The sequence below is a fragment of the Taurulus bubalis genome (assembly GCF_910589615.1).
Source record: "Taurulus bubalis genome assembly, chromosome: 17".
Taxonomy (NCBI): domain Eukaryota; kingdom Metazoa; phylum Chordata; class Actinopteri; order Perciformes; family Cottidae; genus Taurulus; species Taurulus bubalis.
In genome coordinates this window covers 19,451,440-19,470,299 of record NC_136605.1, presented here as the reverse complement: position 1 = coordinate 19,470,299, position 18,860 = coordinate 19,451,440, and the positions used below count along the sequence as shown (strand labels likewise).

Below are 18,860 nucleotides of genomic sequence, written 5' to 3'. Positions count from 1 at the left end.
TCTAATTCTCGGCAGGAAGTGGTGTTTCTGATTTAAAGGAAGAGTTTCGTCCTAGTTGGTTGACATGGTGGAAGAACTGGTCTCAGCTTACTGGCTGAGTTTAAACTGATTGGCCGCGTTCCACGTTGATAAAAGCAGCTTTTGTTGTTTGTTAGTCACTGTACATACTTATATACACTTCATATACACTGCTACTTTGCATTTTTTCACTTTCTTTATTGTTTAATTTTCTAAATGAATACGCTCTGCTAATGTGTTGTATATATTGAGTTTTGTTGTATATATTGAGTATTTTCATCCCTGATATTTGTACAATGCAACCTTCCTTGCTACTGTGACAAACAAATATATCTGTCTGTCTGGCTGTCTGTCGTAATGATCTATTATTCTTAATTATTGTTAAACCCTTCAGCACTTTAAGACACCACTGTGTCTTTTGTCACTGCGTCACAACATTTTTCTCTGAATCTGACTGCATCAATCCAAACATCAATTAGTTTATGAAAAAAAAAAAAAAACACACACACGTACAGCTGGTCTACACCATGTCCGAACTGCTCCAACACCTCACATGCCAAACAAATACATTATTTTACTTCTTCTATCTCAACTTTCTAATAACTAATGCTTTTCTTACCTCGGCGTCGCAGTCTGCGTGGAGAGGTGTGTGTGAGCTGCTGCTGATGCTGCCAGACCGATTGCAGCTGGAACTTCCACCTGTCTCACCTGTGCCTCCACAAGCCCCGCCCCAAATTCCCCACAACCCCACCCCCTAATTGACACCGACAATCTCTCTGCTGATCATTCTGCCTCTCGCTCCAAAGAAATGTAAACCATCTTCCTCACCCTCGGTGAGAATGTGCACTCATTCCTGAGCCCGTGTTTGTTGGCCAACAAACTCGTTGAGGATTGTTGGTGATGAAGGTCGTGAAACAATTTACTGTGTGACACAAACCTCATGAGCGCCATGAGCAGGTACGCTGTCACCTGTTGCTAGTACTGCAATATAAAATCAATGGGGCCTACTGATACACTAATGGATTATTGGGATTTTAAGAAAGCACAAGGCCCAATTAGAATTCGTCAAAACCAACATGAACATTTACGTGTTTCTCATATATAGATTTTATTTTCTCGTGCCAAATTTGACCAGAAATTCAGATTTATGTGCAGTGCTGTATGTTGGGTCTTAATAATATGGGACTATAAGCTCTTTAAGATATGATGGTGCAATACCAGTTAAGGCTTTGTAGGTAAGGAGAAGGATTTTAAATGTGATTCTTGATCTTACAGGAAGCCAGTGGAGAGCAGCTAGTACAGGAGTAATGTGATCTCTCTTCCGCGTCCTCGTTAGTACACGAGCTGCAGCATTCTGGATCAACTGGAGAGACCCATGAGACTTACCAGAGCAGCCTGATAATACGGACTTACAGTAATGCAGTCTTGAAGCAACAAATGCGTGGATCAACGTTTCTGCATCGCTTTGAGACAAAATGTCCCTGATTTTTTAAATGTTACGTTGGTGAAAAAAGGCGGTCCTTGAGAGTTGTTCTACGTGGGAGCCAAAGGACAGGTCCTGATCAAAGATAACTAAGATTCCTTACGGTGGTGGTGGATGCCACCACCGCAGTGGCATCAAGTTGCTCTTGATGCCATCAAAAGAAACCATATCATCAGATAATTGATTTCTGAGGTGTTCTGGGCCGAGTGAAACAACTTCAGTTTTGTTCGAGTTCAGCAGCAGGAAGTTGCAGATCATCCAGGTTTTGATGTCTTTAAGACACGCTTGAAGTTTAGCGACAAGGTGGATTTCATCTGGCTTAATCGACAGATATACTTGAGTATCATCGGCATAGCAGTGAACGTTTATGGAGTGTTTTCTGATAATATTGCCTAAAGGAAGCATAAGTACGGTGAATCAAATTGGTCCAAGCACAGAACCCTGTGGAACTCCATGACTAACGGCGGTGGTCATTGAGGCTTCATCGTTTACAAATACAAACTGAGATCGATCTGATGAATAGGACTTAAACCAGCTTAGTGTGGTTCCTTTAATACCAATGGACTGGTCTAGTCTCTGTAATAAGATGCCATAGTCAATGGTGTCGAATGCTGAACTAAGGTCTAACAAGACAAGAACAGAGACAAGTCCTTTATCTGATGCAACTAGAAGGTCATTAGTAATTGTCACCAGTGATGCTTTCTAAATCCTGGCTGAAAGTCCTCAAATAAACCATTGTTATGTAGAAAGTCACACAACTGATTTGCGACTACTTTCTCCAGAATCTTAGAGAGGAAGGGAAGGTTAGAGATAGTTCTGTGGTTAGCCAACACCTGTGGATCGGGATTGGGCTTCTTAAGAAGAGGTTTAATTACAGCTACTTTAAAAGACTGTGGTACGTGACCCGATAAAGACCCATTGATAATATCTAGTGAAGAGGTGCTAATTAAAGGTAAAACTTCTTGAAGCAACCTCGTCGGAACGGGGTCCAGGAGACAGGTAGAAGGTTTAGAAGTAGAAACCGTTGAAGACAATTGGTCGAGGTTGATGGGAGAAAATCCATCCAGACACACAGCAGGGCCAACAGCCTCCTCCATGGATGCCCCACATGAGGATGGACCGGTAGTCGAGGGCAGGAGATCACCGATCCTGCCTCGAATAGCTAGAATCTTATCATTGAAGAAGTTCATGAAGTCATTACTACTAAGGTCTATAGGATTACACGGATCCACCGAGCTAAGACTCTCAGCCAGCCTGGCCACAGGGCTAAAGAGAAACCTAGGGTTGTTCTTGTTTTGCTCTATTATTGATGAGTAGTAGGCTCCTCTGGCATTACGGAGAACCTTCTTATATGTTCTCAGACTATCCGGGGTTCCTCTTGATTGTTGGAACGCCATCTATGTGGAACGGCATCTATATCTAGATATATGTATGTGTGTACCGATTCAATGCCCCTCACTCACCTAACATCCTAACATCCTGAACACATATTCGATGCACACACACACACACACACACACACACACACACACACACACACACACACACACACAGTTCATGTACTTGTTGTCACTTGTTTTGTAATCACTTTATCACACAAAATAATAGCAATAAATATCAATTAGTTGAAGGAAGTATCAGCAGCACACAGAACCTTCCCTTTGTTTTGAGATGAATATATGATTTATTTATGAGATTATCAGTAGGACTGTACATACAATCGATGACACAAGTTGAGGTTATATATACAATACTCAGTGTAAAGGTACAATCATTTGGCCACTTGTTGTCGCTTTTATGTTCAATCTCACTCAACGTGTCCGTGTGTACTCACAAGATATGAAAGACCACAGATGAATGGACCTTTGTTTTAATTTAACAAAGAAAATGTGAGGAATCTGTTACACACCGTTACATCAACAAATATGATCAGCCTACAAATTTAATGGTTTGTTTGGGACATGGAGCCAAATTCAGTTCGCTTAACGGAAAGAACAGCTGGCTCGTTTGAGTTTAAAATGCACAATCCCTTGAAACATAAAGTATTTGATAAAGTTTATATACAAGCCTTCATTTCAATGACATAATATATGTATATATATATATGTATATATGCAGAAGTTTGAGAAAAGGATAATAGAGAAAGTTTTTCTGCTGAAACGGCTCCCAGAAAGTGCATGAGGGTGTGCTTAACCCATCTGTGCCCACAACTGTAATTGTGTGTTTTCTGGCAAGCACACAATCTTTCAAAAGCGGTCAAAACCGTTTTACTAAAAAGTGAGTTTTTAATAAATCTAGTCTTTGGGCGCGTGTGACGACTGTCTTGTTCTCTATGTGTCATCATATTTCAGGAGAAAACATTCGTCCCATGTGTCCAAAGACATAAGAAAACTGCTATATCTCAGAAACTAAGAGCACAATCAAGTGTTTGGTATCTATGAACTCATCACCAGCTCAAAGATAAAATATGCATTGTGAGAAGAAAAAAAATATATATGGAAAAACATTTAACAAACACAATGTTTTCTCATTCTTCAAAAAAATCCTGACTTTGACTGGATTTTTTATGTGATCTAAAAAACTAAAAGGTGCATGTTGGATACTTCCGTAACAGATTTCAAGACTTTGAACCGATCATAACAAATGTTCCATATCATACTAAATATAGCTTAGTGGTTGGGCACAAATAGGTTAATTTTACTCGCCAGATTTTTAAAAAAATAATAAAAGTGAGCACATGATATTTAGGCTCTGACAACACAAAGACTCCCAGTCTGCTCGCTGATAATAAGATGTTTTGCTTCCATGGAGATAAGCTCCATTACAGAGGCAACGGGGTGTTATTCCATATTTCTATGGGTCCATGTCCTCCATCGTCTTCATCATTTACAGCATTTCTTCTTGTCAACGTACAGCACTCTGTTGCAGCGAGGGCACGTGTGATACGCATCCTTGAATTTGTTCATGAAGAAAGGGATCAGGCAGCAGCACAGGACTAATCTGCAACACACACACACACACACACACACACACACACACACACACACACACACACACACAGTTAGTGGCATGCAGCTGTATGGAAACGTGTGCTTTGTTTTGATCATGTAGTGTGTTATCATTTGTTGTTCAGTTATTTTAAGCACTGTATCCCATTTTCTGAGGGGGAAAAACAATAATAAAACTATATTTATGGGAAACAAAACTTAATTTTGAGGAGGGTGTTTATAGTCTGCTATAGATCCTACTGCCTGCTAGAAGGACTTCATCGCCACAATGTTTTCACCTCACCCTGAATGTAAAATAATGAAAATAAATATGATTAAATCAGATGTTGAAGCCACGCTGTCGATCATGATGCGTTGGCTGGTCTCTGCAGAGATTACATTCATTCATTATTAACTAAAGATCTGTTTCATTTTGTTTCTTTTTTATATTTAAGTTGTGTTTGTTTTTGTTGTCATGTTTATGTTTTATTGTGTTAATGTGTTATTGTGTTGATGTTTTATTGTGTTGATGTGTTATTGTGTTGATGTTTTATTGTGTTGATGTTTTATTGTGTTAATGTGTTAGTGTTTTATTGTGTTAATGTGTTATTGTGTTAGTGTTTTATTGTGTTAGTGTTTTATTGTGTTATTGTGTTAATGTGTTATTGTGTTAATGTGTTATTGTGTTGATGTTTTATTGTGTTAATGTGTTATTGTGTTGATGTTTTATTGTGTTGATGTGTTATTGTGTTGATGTTTTATTGTGTTAATGTGTTATTGTGTTGATGTTTTATTGTGTTGATGTGTTAGTGTTTTATTGTGTTAATGTGTTATTGTGTTGATGTTTTATTGTGTTGATGTGCTAGTGTTTTATTGTGTTAATGTGTTAATGTGTTATTGTGTTGATGTTTTATTGTGTTGATGTGTTAGTGTTTTATTGTGTTGATGTGTTACTGTGTTGATGTGTTACTGTGTTGATGTGTTACTGTGTTGATGTGTTGAAGTGTTACTGTGTTACTGTGTTGAAGTGTTACTGTGCTGAAGTGTTACTGTGCTGAAGTGTTATTGTGTTACTGTGTTGAAGTGTTACTGTGTTGATGCGTTACTGTGTTGATGTGTTATTGTGTTTAAGTGTTACTGTGTTGAAGTGTTACTGTGTTGAAGTGTTATTGTGTTGAAGTGTTACTGTGTTGATGCGTTACTGTGTTGATGTGTTATTGTGTTGAAGTGTTACTGTGTTGAAGTGTTATTGTGTTGAAGTGTTATTGTGTTGAAGTGTTACTGTGTTGAAGTGTTATTGTGTTGATGTGTTACTGTGTTGATGTTTTATTGTGTTGAAGTGTTACTGTGTTGAAGTGTTAATGTGTTGAAGTGTTATTGTGTTGAAGTGTTACTGTGTTGATGTGTTATTGTGTTGAAGTGTTATTGTGTTGAAGTGTTACTGTGTTGAAGTGTTATTGTGTTGAAGTGTTACAGTGTTGAAGTGTTATTGTGTTGAAGTGTTACTGTGTTGAAGTGTTATTGTGTTGAAGTGTTACTGTGTTGAAGTGTTATTGTGTTGATGTGTTACTGTGTTGAAGTGTTACTGTGTTGAAGTGTTACTGTGTTGAAGTGTTACTGTGTTGAAGTGTTACTGGTTGAAGTGTTATTGTGTTGATGTTTTATTGTGTTAATGTGTTATTGTGTTGATGTTTTATTGTGTTGATGTGTTAGTGTTTTATTGTGTTAATGTGTTATTGTGTTGATGTTTTATTGTGTTGATGTGTTAGTGTTTTATTGTGTTAATGTGTTAATGTGTTATTGTGTTGATGTTTTATTGTGTTGATGTGTTAGTGTTTTATTGTGTTGATGTGTTACTGTGTTGATGTGTTACTGTGTTGATGTGTTGAAGTGTAACTGTGTTGATGTTTTATTGTGTTGATGTGTTACTGTGTTGATGTGTTGAAGTGTTACTGTGCTGAAGTGTTATTGTGTTACTGTGTTGAAGTGTTACTGTGTTGATGCGTTACTGTGTTGATGTGTTATTGTGTTGAAGTGTTACTGTGTTGAAGTGTTATTGTGTTGAAGTGTTACTGTGTTGATGCGTTATTGTGTTGAAGTGTTACTGTGTTGATGTGTTATTGTGTTGAAGTGTTACTGTGTTGAAGTGTTATTGTGTTGAAGTGTTACTGTGTTGAAGTGTTATTGTGTTGATGTGTTACTGTGTTGATGTTTTATTGTGTTGAAGTGTTACTGTGTTGAAGTGTTATTGTGTTGAAGTGTTACTGTGTTGATGCGTTATTGTGTTGAAGTGTTACTGTGTTGATGTGTTATTGTGTTGAAGTGTTACTGTGTTGAAGTGTTATTGTGTTGAAGTGTTACTGTGTTGAAGTGTTATTGTGTTGATGTGTTACTGTGTTGATGTTTTATTGTGTTGAAGTGTTACTGTGTTGAAGTGTTATTGTGTTGAAGTGTTACTGTGTTGAAGTGTTATTGTGTTGAAGTGTTATTGTGTTGAAGTGTTACTGTGTTGAAGTGTTATTGTGTTGAAGTGTTACTGTGTTGAAGTGTTATTGTGTTGATGTGTTACTGTGTTGATGTTTTATTGTGTTGAAGTGTTACTGTGTTGAAGTGTTATTGTGTTGATGTGTTACTGTGTTGATGTTTTATTGTGTTGAAGTGTTACTGTGTTGAAGTGTTATTGTGTTGAAGTGTTACTGTGTTGAAGTGTTACTGTGTTGAAGTGTTACTGTGTTGAAGTGTTATTGTGTTGAAGTGTTATTGTGTTGAAGTGTTATTGTGTTGATGTGTTACTGTGTTGAAGTGTTATTGTGTTGATGTGTTACTGTGTTGATGTTTTATTGTGTTGAAGTGTTACTGTGTTGAAGTGTTATTGTGTTGAAGTGTTACTGTGTTGAAATGTTATTGTGTTGAAGTGTTACTGTGTTGAAGTGTTATTGTGTTGAAGTGTTATTGTGTTGATGTGTTACTGTGTTGAAGTGTTATTGTGTTGATGTGTTACTGTGTTGATGTTTTATTGTGTTGAAGTGTTACTGTGTTGAAGTGTTATTGTGTTGAAGTGTTATTGTGTTGAAGTGTTACTGTGTTGAAGTGTTATTGTGTTGAAGTGTTATTGTGTTGAAGTGTTACTGTGTTGAAGTGTTATTGTGTTGAAGTGTTACTGTGTTGAAGTGTTATTGTGTTGATGTGTTACTGTGTTGAAGTGTTATTGTGTTGATGTGTTACTGTGTTGAAGTGTTATTGTGTTGATGTGTTACTGTGTTGAAGTGTTATTGTGTTGAAGTGTTATTGTGTTGAAGTGTTACTGTGTTGAAGTGTTATTGTGTTGAAGTGTTATTGTGTTGAAGTGTTACTGTGTTGAAGTGTTATTGTGTTGAAGTGTTACTGTGTTGAAGTGTTATTGTGTTGAAGTGTTATTGTGTTGAAGTGTTATTGTGTTGATGTGTTACTGTGTTGAAGTGTTATTGTGTTGATGTGTTACTGTGTTGAAGTGTTATTGTGTTGATGTGTTACTGTGTTGATGTTTTATTGTGTTGATGTGTTACTGTGTTGATGCGTTATTGTGTTGATGCGTTATTGTGTTGATGTTTTATTGTGTTGATGTGTTATTGTGTTGATGCGTTATTGTGTTGATGCGTTATTGTGTTGATGTGTACACGTGTTGATGTTTCATTGTGTTCATGTTTTAATGTGTCGGTGTGTTATTGTGTTGATGTGTACACGTGTTGATGTTTCATTGTGTTCATGTTTTAACGTGTTGGTGTGTTATTGTGTTGACGCGTTGAAGCACACACTCACCCGCAGCAGATGAAGAGTAAGCACATGAGCCAGGCGTACGTCCCCGCCTTGTAGGTGACGTTGGTCATGACCTGCTGCTGGCAGGAGGTGCAGGTCGTCATGCCGGGGTTGTTCCCCAGACCCCCGTCGTAGCTCACGAACCTCTGTTTGCCATCGCCAATGCCTCCTCCGCTGGTGTGCACTGAGGGAGGAAGAGGAGGAGAGACACAAGAGGAAGGAGGGGAGAAAACGAGGGTGAAAGGAAACAAGAAGGTTAAGGACACTGTGTCGGTAAGGTGTGTGACGTGCGTGACGTCAGGTGTGAGTTTACCTTGCGACACATTGGTGGCGGATTCATTGCCCGTGGTGGGGTTGAAGGGAGTGTGTGTGTGGTAGACAACCACATCACCTTTACTCGGAACTGGACAAGTAGAAAAGGAAAGAGGAAACAAGTCAATGGGGCAGTCTGATGATGATGAAGAAGAAGAAGACAATTGATGATGATGATGATGATGTGTGTGTGTGTTCAGGTTTACCTTCTAAGCTGTACGGAGGAACTTGTTTTCCATCTGTCATTGTGCTGCAAAGAGAGAGAGATAAAATGTCAAAACATGGTTATAAAAAGACAAAACACACTGAAACCTTATGAAACATACAAAGATCTGTATTTAATTTAACTTTCAAGAGATAAATGCACTGCTGCTTTCTGCCACCAGGTGGAGCCAAAGTCAGAAGTCAGTCTGATGAAGATGTCGCCTCTCACTGACACATATTTATGTCGACTCAGGATTTATGTTCTGGATTTGTGGATGTTTCTTCTCAGTGTCCCTGATGGGAAACGTCTGGGCGGGACTGTCATGCAGGGCGGGAACGAGATGTCCAAAATATTCCATCACGATGCAAATAATTTCATATCTGGATGGCAATTTAAGAATGAAGACATTTGTTTGTCTTTAACTACACATCTCTACACATTTCATCACAATATGACCCTTAGTGTCGCTTCTTAGTTGCCTCTGTCTGTTTAAGACTTGCTGCTTCATCAAATATTATCTTATTATGATATAAACTAATTTGTTTTTAAGGAATCTTGCATCTGTAGATTTGAGTAAATTAGATTATAATGCCTTCCTTAACAATGTGTACATATTCAACAGATAAACAACTCCGTTCAAACTGCTGCTCCGCTGGTTTTTAGGCCCCATTGGAAAACAAAAGTCATGTGACCAGATTAATATAATGACGCCACACAGGAAAAACCTGCTAAAAGATGGACACGACTCTCCCTCTCTGCATCGCGCGCCTCTTCTTTTGTCCTCCTTTCCTTGTTTCCATGTAAACAAACATAAAAACACACTATTGCATGACTAGCATTTATTGTAACACTGAAACACACACAGAGCTCGACTATCATCTAACATCATATCTGTATGCCGCTCAGCCTCTCTCTCTCTCTCTCTCTCTCTCTCTCTCTCTCTGACACACACAAACACACTAACTGACTATTATCTCACACCAACACCAAAGACTGTGTATAAGAAGTGGACGCAGTCACTGCGACGTCACTGAACTACGAGTTTAGTACAAAAAGAGATTTTTTAAGGCGACCAAAAATGTTGCAACTAACTTTCATGAACTGAAAACACACTAAAATGGTTAAAGTTCTAAGATTAATCAACACTGTGGCAGAGACCTGTCAATCACCTTGTAGCCCCGCCCTAAAGCATACCGTACTTCATGGTCTTGACTCTAAATGGCCATAATTTACTAAATGAGCATCATGCTGTATTGAAGAAGACTTGAAACTAGAGATTGAGACATAAACTCATGTTTACAATGTTTACTGAGGGAATGAATCAAGAGATACAATCTGATTTGTTTTTGCAACCAGAGGAGCCGCCCCCTGGTGGCCATTAGAAATAATGCAGGTTTAAGACACTTCTACATCAACTTCTCTTTTTCTGGATGTTGCTGATTGACACACACACACACACACACACACACTGGCCGACACCCTGTTGCTGCAGGAATGCGACTGGGCCGCATGCATCTCTGGGTGTCACAGACTGAGGGTGTGTCACTGCTGCTTTGTACAAATCTGAAATCTGTTGATTGAGCTCATCTCGGGGGAAAAACAACAACCTGACATTGCGTTGACAGCTTTCTGAATACACACGGAAATCAGAGGCATCTCTCAAATAAGTGAATTTAATGTGATGTAGTTTTTCGGTTCCTTCTTTCCGGCCGAACCAGCCCGTAGTTCTCGGTCTGTTATGATGACGAGCTTTGGTAAAAGCTCTTCGTCATGGCAGAAGAACTGGTCTTGAATAACTGGCTGAGTTGCTCTTTGACTCTTTGGCTGCGTTCCACGGTTGCAGCTTGCAGAACATTAATTGAAAAAAAAATGTGTGTGTTGGTTTCATGCTGGACAAGGAAATAGTTGTTTCCAGCAGCCTCAGAGATTGCCAATTTGTTCATGATATGATGTTTTCTATCTCATTGAGTGAGAAGATAATTATTACAAGTAGGACCACTGGCGTTTCTGTCATCAGAGGGGACAGGAGGATGGAGGCGGAGACGACTGGGTGCGGCTTCGGAAGAATTCATCCGCCACATTGCAGAGATACTTTAAAGTCACGAAGGGGGAAAGTTACAGTCTGCCGATCAAACAACACATCGTCTGTGAGGGAGGACGTCAGCCCGGCTTTCTATGAAGCTTCGTCACCGAATTAATGGAGGAAGAACTGGGTGTGACCGATCGAGAGCAGCAATGAGGCAAAAGCCCCATTCATAGCAGTAGGGGAGCTTCCCAGAGAGCCGATCGGCGATGTGGATCTCGGTGAAACTCGGTCTTTCTGATGCTAAGCAGGACGACGAGGTGACACCCTGAGACACAACAGGTGAGGCGTGGCACTGACTGTAAGTGGCACAGCGCTGGTCAAACCTGACTTTCTCTCTCTCCCTTATGATGCATTGTAATGATCAGCTGACAAAGGAGTAGACATTACCCATCAATCACTTCAGAGAAAGACGTGGCGTTAATCCAACAGCTGTGGAGATTTAAGTTGAACTCATTCAGAGCTCGGGAGTTCAATCGAAGTCCAGTCTCGGATTTTTCTCATCTGACCCTGATTTGACCCCAGATCAACCAAAACACACAATTCAACCCACAATGCAGGAAAATACATATAAATATATCAAATGTATTGAGGAAAAATAACATATTTTGCCCTTTTCTCAAAATCTCTCGGACACTTGAACGACATGTCAAATTAAATAGATTCAACAAGAGTCAGACCAGTATTAGATTCATGCAGGCCTCAATGCGTTGTGCTCATTTTGAAGTATGATTAATATAGTATATAGCATTTTTTCTCTGAATCCGACGGCATCAAACCAACCATGAAGTGGTTGTTGTCATCTCATTACTGAATGAACTACTGTGGAAACTATTACTACATACTACCGCAGTTACTACTACACAAGTCCATGACAGTAATTCTAAAATCTCTGTTTTTGACTTGAATGTTTGTGCCAAGATCCTGCAGCCGACCCTCCGTCTCTAAGACGTCCAGCGTGGCTTCCTGCAGCAGGAATGACTTCACACATACACACATGTACGAGGAGCGCAACAGACTCTAACAGTGTCACCTGAATGGCTCATTCACTTTCTGTCTAAGCCACTGAATGTCCTCTGGGTTACACCCATGTATGTACTCCTCCGAATACTAATACCTCGCATACTAAACAAATACATAAAAAAAACAACACAAGGACAAGAGGAGGCAAATGTAAAAAATTGTGACAAGGAATAAGCATCAAAATGAAATCGACTTCCTGCCTGAAAATGTTCCTGGAAGCCATGAAACCAGTTGTCTGATTTAAGTCACAACAGATTCATTCACAGTAATTTAATGTGAGATTTAAAGCTTAAGATGAATATTCAGTTCTTTCTCATAACGACCAATCCTTACCCGGCTGAGTGTCTAACGCTCTCTATGTAAACTCAAGAAACTCCAAATCTGAATCGGAGCAATGAAGTCCTCCTTTCCGTAAATCCGATATGATCTTGTCTTACCTCTGTAGGGTTTTTCAATCTGTATGTAAGCGTGTGAGTGAGCTGCTGCTGATGAGTCCAGACTGATTGTAGGATGTCCACCTGTCTCACCTGTACCTCTATAAGCTCCTCCCCCAGACACGCCCACAGCCCCGCCCTCACTGACTGAATAATGCTGAGCGAGTGAGTCACCCAGTGGTTTAAGGTGTAACTTTGTAACGCTGAACTGCTCGTCTTTATATTTTGTTCTTTGTTTCTGGGACATTATTGAGGGTGTGTGTGTGTGTGTGTGTGTGTGTGTGTGTGTGTGTGTGTGTGTGTCACTCTAGTGAGTCTAACCAGTTCCCCTCCTGCTGCTTTGTATTGAGCAGACTGTTCAACCCGACACAGACTCCAAGCGATCACACTTATTGACCTGGAATGTGAGCGGAAGGTGTGTGAGTGACACACGCTTACGTGTGTGAACATACAGTTACATTTTTTAAAAATGTTTTGCCCCCGAAAATGTCAAGAATTCAATGTCTGTCAGCATGAAAGAGAAGACCGAAATTACTCAAATAAACAAGATGCAGAAATAAAATAAAATGCAATTCTCGCACTGTGAGGAATGTGAACATGACCACACACATCTGTATGCATGTCATGTATGGTTGCTAGAATTACAACCGTTGTCCCAGAGTCGACAGTTTTGAGCTGTTATACGTGATTTTGTGAGGAATTACATAACTGTCTGTGCCGTCTACAGGCAAACAAGTGAAGTATATCATTCTCCAATCATGCAACTAAATGTTTGAAGAAATAAGTATGCTTATTTAATAATTACATCAGAAGATTGATACAAATCTCATATCTGTTTATTAAGGCTAGCAACAGGTTTGCTGAGCAGTGAGAAGGAGCCTCGCTTGGTATCAAAGTTCTCCTCCATGCACCCCTAAAGCGCAGCAATTAACACGATGTACAGTTTGTTGTTTGTTTAATCTGTACTAAAGCAGTTTTGGGAATGAACTGGTCCCAGTCAAGAAATAGAGATCATCATTTTTAACAGTATTAAGGTTTACCCGTGTACGAGCACCACAGGCATCTGTGCTACTAATACCAGTAGCACATCTGTGCTACTGGTATTAGTAGCTTCTAGATGAAGGCTTCCAGATAAAGGATCAATAAGTGAGCCGACTGACTCATTCAACTAAACAACCCCTCGGCCCCTGCCCTCTGATTACAAATTAAACAAGATATAAAATGATAATTGGTGAGCCTTTGTGCTAAAATAGGCCATCAATAGCCATGTATCTTTATACCAGACAGACATGAGAGTTGGATTGATCTCCTGATCAGTAGCTCTACATTAAACAGCTTCTGTATTTCCCAAACTATCAAAGAATTCCCGAAAGGCTGCCGTGGTCCTTTAAATGAAAGTTGAATGATGCTCTTTTCAAACTTTTCTCTATTATGTTGCTGCAAACTAACACGATGGAAATTAATCAGAAACACATGACCGCACAAAAGATGTACAGTACGTTCAAAACCAACCAATCCCTCGACATTGTCTGCCAGTGATATCCAGCAGGCTACCAGGAGCTGGAGGAGGATGCAGGGTTGGGAGGTTTGGCTATATAAACTACACACAATACAGGGATTGATGCCAAAATACGACTTTTGGTTGCATTTTCTCCGGTGAGAACACGGCACGTTCAGGTTCTCCGTTGTTTTTTCTTTTTGTTACCGGCGTTACACTCAGGAGATGTCTGGCCAGGTTTTTCTTTTTCTCTCAGTCAGCTGGGAGCAGGCCAGTTGAGCCACATTTTTCTATTGTTGGTCACTGGACAGAGTTCTGCTGGAGGTGGAGGGCCTTGCCTAAACACACCTTCATGTATGTAGAGGGAGGCCGGGAAATAGTTGTAATAACATTTATTAATCTATGTTTCTAAAGGCAGTCTGCATCAACCTGACTGATCTTTATCTTTAAAGACTCATTTTAACTTTTTAAATAGTTTTCTGTAATAATAATGCAATAATACATTGACTTGCAATTTTGCATTCACCCCGAAACACCTCAGTTGGAAAATCTACAGTAGTCAAGGTGTGTGTAGAGTTTGGGGTGTTGCCTCCGCTAATGATGTCAACTGGGTGAGGTGAGAGTGTGTGTGTGTGTGTGTGTTTGTGTGTGTTTGTGTGTTTCGATGGGCCTGATGAGCAGCATTCCAGAGATTAGACCAATCCCTGCAGGCTTTAACATTCCGTAAAGAGACCGAGGTGTGTGTGTTACAACGTTTTGTATAAACTGGGACACGGGATTACAGGGCCGTCTTAATAGCTGTGACGCTAATGTGAATGCTAAGAACAATAATTCATCCATTGTTCATAACCAATTACTCCTATTGAAGAGAAGACACGCAGAATTACATTTCTGTTGGTTCTACTGAGATAATAACCAATGCAAAAATAGTATAATAATATATAATAATATTGAGCTTTGACTGCTTTTGAAACCATAGGTAAAGCAAGACCAGTAATATAATTAATATTACATAAAAATAATGCTTTTATTGAAATTATACTTGTAATCGGGTAGAAATACAATAGTTGAATTATGTATAAAACTGCAAAAAGGGCCTGTTTAAAAAGTGCTAAATTCAAAATTCAGAGCGTATCTATGATTGAGTTATTGCCTCAACGTGGGTCTCGACACGGCTGAGCCGGTGGCTAGAAGCTAAGCTAACGTGCTAACGGTGCTAACAGCGCAAAAAGTGTAAACAACGTCCGTCCATCGCTCCACTTCTGAGTCGGTTGGGACGTCGTTATCAGCTCTTTATCCATCATTTTTGAACTCTTTAAGTGATCAATCACTTTTAGAATTTCTTCGGAGGAAAAATGTTGCCTTGGGCCTGAAAGCTAGGCTCTGATTTAAAAGGTATTTAAAACATGTAGTATGTCACTTGTATCACAGCCCCGTGGAGCCTGATAGGTATTCACCCCCAGGTGAGCTATGATATCAATATATCAATCCCTTTCTTTCTCACTGTCCCAAAACAACAAGTAAAGTTCAGTCAGGGTTTATTCAAGGTGGATCAGCAAGCAGGGGAGACAAATAAGTATTTGTATTTCTTTGCCAGTGAGAAACTGTTCCTTGACAGTAGAATAAATGTTTTAAAAATAAAGGAATAGAAAGAAGTATTTTTGTATATGATATGTATTATCTTAGTTTGGTGGTCAGTGGAGGATTTTTTTGCTCTTGTTGGTGCAATTATTTTCTGTAGGTGTGTGACTGTGGCTCAGTGGTGCGCAGGGTCGTCCTTCAATCAGAGGATCGGCGGTTCGATCCCCAGCTCCGCTAGCCCATGTTGATGTGTCCTTGAGCGAGACACTTAACCCTAAATTACTCCCTTAGCTGCTGGTGCATAAATGGTTGATCATCCTGATGTGGCACCTTGCATGGTAGGTCCTCATCAGTGTGTGAATGGGTGAATGATGTCATGTAGTGTTAAAGCGCATAAACAAAACTCAGGTCAGGTTTCAAATGGACCAAAAAGAGGAATCAAAACAGGCAGGGGAGATAAGGGGAGGCACAGGTGGAAACAATGAGGGCAGCACAGGTGAAGGGAACACACAATCAGGGACAAGGCAGACAATCAGGGACAAGACGGACCAACATCATGACTTAAATTTATTTTCTTTTACTGTTTTTGATTTCTGAAGCGCTGACTTTTCACAAACATTGAGCATTGAGTAAAAAGCTCCTTCTTAGCTACTGGGAACAATTGCTTTAATAGTTATCAAGTATATACATTGTATCGCAATATGAAGGTTTGACACATTCCAATTGAAAGAGTTTTATTAATAAACAATACCAACAATGTTCACAGTAAAGTATGCAGTGAGAATATTTTCCTTTTCACCACAAAGGAGGAAGAGGAGGAGGAGGAGGAGGAGGAGGAGGAGGGAGTGATGGAGAGACAAGGAAGAAGGGTGAGGAGCGTTGATTATGGAAGGAGGAGGAGCCAGATAAAAATAGCCTCTGACCCAGGAGCTACATAGAGGCTGAGTGAACAGCCTTTGATGTGAAGGACGACACTCCTGTCTCTTTTAAAAGATTACCCGTGTTGTTTATAACACTAAAGTCACTGATGCGCTCAGTTCTTTTGGGAATCAGATTTCTGAAACCCTTTCGCTCCCTTTTTTTGTTTTTGGGACCAAGACTGGAAATCATTTTGTGTTTTCACAGATGAAATCACACGGCAAAGGATATTTAATAAAAAAAAAGGCAAATGTGTGTACAAATACTTTTCATATTTGATGTCAGTGTGACACACACACAGCTACGACACTTTGAGAGCTGCATACAAACCGATGCTACATACCTTTTAGCAGCTGTGTGATTATGATTACGTACAAGTATTATTTTTGGTATTTATTCCAGAAATGTTTCCTGTCTAACGAGCTTGTAAAAGGTTACCTGACTTTAAGGACAAGCTCAGCGGAGCCAGAATAAAGAATGTACGTCTCATGAAAGGTTTCTTTTATTGGCCTTGTTGTGATCTAGTTACACACAACATCCCAACATGTTCCTGCTCTTCTTTCAACAAATACATGATCTCCAGTTCGGATGTTTATTTAGGCTTTTTTTTTTGTTTTAACTAATAGTTGCCAATCACATTTACGCAGGCAAACCGCATGCTAGTTTTACGATGACACGTGCTGCAGCCATTAACCTCACACTCGACATGACGTTTATGTGGAAGTTCTTCAGCGTGAGTTAAGCCCATGAAGCGTGAAGACTTTATCATGTGTTCAAGCTCTACTGAGTAAAAATGAATATGTAGAAGGTAAATTATGAAACTAATATGATGTGTTCAAATGTAATCTTTTTTTTTATTAGTTTTTGGTGAGAATCTTGATTAAATACAGTTGTGTTCACAGAAATGTAAAATAGATATTTGAGAGAAAAATGTACCAACGATGGCTTAAAATGTAAAATGAAAACTACTAATGCCCCCATTTTTTTTTTAACAAAGCAAGTATTTAAATATAAATACAAATTATTAATTTCCTAATCATTACATTGTGTTTTTTTATGGAAATATCCACTATAGATGACAATAACATTTAGAATAAACTGTTTCCAGGACGGCTGAGCCTTGTTGTCAATTACAGTTCTCAAAAAGAAAATCTGAATGTTTAAAAAAAATTGGAAATCGGCAAAGACAATTGCATCTCTACAGGAAACTGATAGTGGTAAAAACTTCTACTAAGACAATTGCAATGAAAGCGCGCTGCAGATAATGCTCCAACAAGGACATTTTGGGAATAAATAATTTATGTTGTAAATATTGTATATTTGTCTGGACATCCCTTTAACACTTTTCACACTTTTTTTCCTGCTGAATTGCTGTTGCAGTACATTGTACAGCTAATATTAAACTGTATGCAGCCTGCTGTGTCAGAGCTCTGTGGGTTTTAACTAAACTTTGTGTGAATATGTATGCATGATTAGTTACTCCAGATGGCAGGTGGAACCTCGCATGGTTGTGCCTGCCATCAGTGTGTGAATGGGTGTGAATGGGTGAATGATGACATGCAGTATTAAAGCGCTTTAGAAGACGTACAAGTACAGTCTATTAACCATTTACCATTTAACAATTCCTGCACTTATGCTGCACTAAAGCCTTTTCTTTGCTTTTCATCAATGCTCTGGTAAGGTGCGGCTAAAGACCTCACACACACACACACACACACACACACACACACACACACACACACATACATACACACACGCACGCACACCGAAACCTTTGTTGTCTCCTCCTTTCTTTGATAAAACTAAATCAAACAGTGTACAGACTACATAGAAGTAGTATTATGAGAACCCATTGCACTGTCAGGTGTTCCTGTTATTTTGTCTACCCCCTGTTAGTAGATAGTTAGTACCTTTTATATAATAATCAAATAATTATGTGCATGTACACTGTCTTACTTTTATGAAGTTTTTTTCTGGCTGTGTTAGAGAGTTGTGTTATTATTATCCATAAGCACTTCTAACTATATTTTATTTTCATTCTTATATTTTACTTTCATTCTTAACACACAAAAAAGAAAAAGAGAAATATATATATAATTCATTCTGTTTCGATGTTTTGTTCTACCTTGGTGAAGAGATTTAGTGTTACAGAATCACAACCTGTATTGCACGTCTTTGGAAACACAAACCTGATTGTATAATTGGTCACACTCCCTCCTTAATTGGGACATTACACACTTGTAATGTGTGTATTATTGTGTCTAAAAACAGAAATCTCCAGGAGAAAGCTGCTGTGATTCAGCAACATGGAGACGAGTGTTGTACGTAAAGAAGAGGAGGACGAGGAGGATGAGGAGGCTGTGAGTCAGACTGTGGCATGTGACCTGGCCGGCTCAGCCACTGAGTGTCAGCATCACTTCCCTCTTTTTATTTTTTTATTTTTTTAAGCACAGAGAAGATGAAGAACCAGTTTTTCCATTTTGTTTTCTTCCCAGACAGCGAGCTCATTGGATTAATACACAT

General features: G+C 39.2%; 1 protein-coding gene across 2 annotated transcripts; it reads right to left on the bottom strand.

The window, feature by feature from the left end:
- Positions 1 to 3,355: 3,355 nt before the first annotated feature.
- litafd (LITAF domain containing) lies at positions 3,356 to 12,401 on the bottom strand. 2 transcript variants are annotated; one of them, XM_079233153.1, is made up of 5 exons: positions 12,344 to 12,401; positions 8,802 to 8,845; positions 8,597 to 8,686; positions 8,287 to 8,467; positions 3,356 to 4,501 (listed from the first exon to the last, which is right to left on the bottom strand). In XM_079233153.1, the coding sequence occupies exons 2-5, from the start codon at positions 8,839 to 8,841 to the stop codon at positions 4,384 to 4,386; spliced, it is 429 nt and encodes a 142-aa protein (XP_079089279.1). In that variant the 5' UTR covers positions 8,842 to 8,845; positions 12,344 to 12,401; the 3' UTR covers positions 3,356 to 4,383. The 2 variants fall into 2 exon arrangements, with proteins under 2 accessions (XP_079089279.1, XP_079089280.1); XM_079233154.1 differs by lacking the exon at positions 12,344 to 12,401 and adding an exon at positions 12,240 to 12,337.
- Positions 12,402 to 18,860: the final 6,459 nt, after the last annotated feature.

Excerpts from the sequence above, each read along its gene's own strand:
- litafd (XM_079233153.1), bottom strand. The coding sequence starts at position 8,841 with ATGACAGATGGAAAACAAGTTCCTCCGTACAGCTTAGAAG. Across the intron at positions 8,687-8,801 it reads TCCTCCGTACAGCTTAGAAG|TTCCGAGTAAAGGTGATGTG; the intron begins GTAAACCTGAAC and ends CTACTTGTCCAG. Across the intron at positions 4,502-8,286 it reads TTACTCTTCATCTGCTGCGG|ATTAGTCCTGTGCTGCTGCC; the intron begins GTGAGTGTGTGC and ends TGTGTGTTGCAG.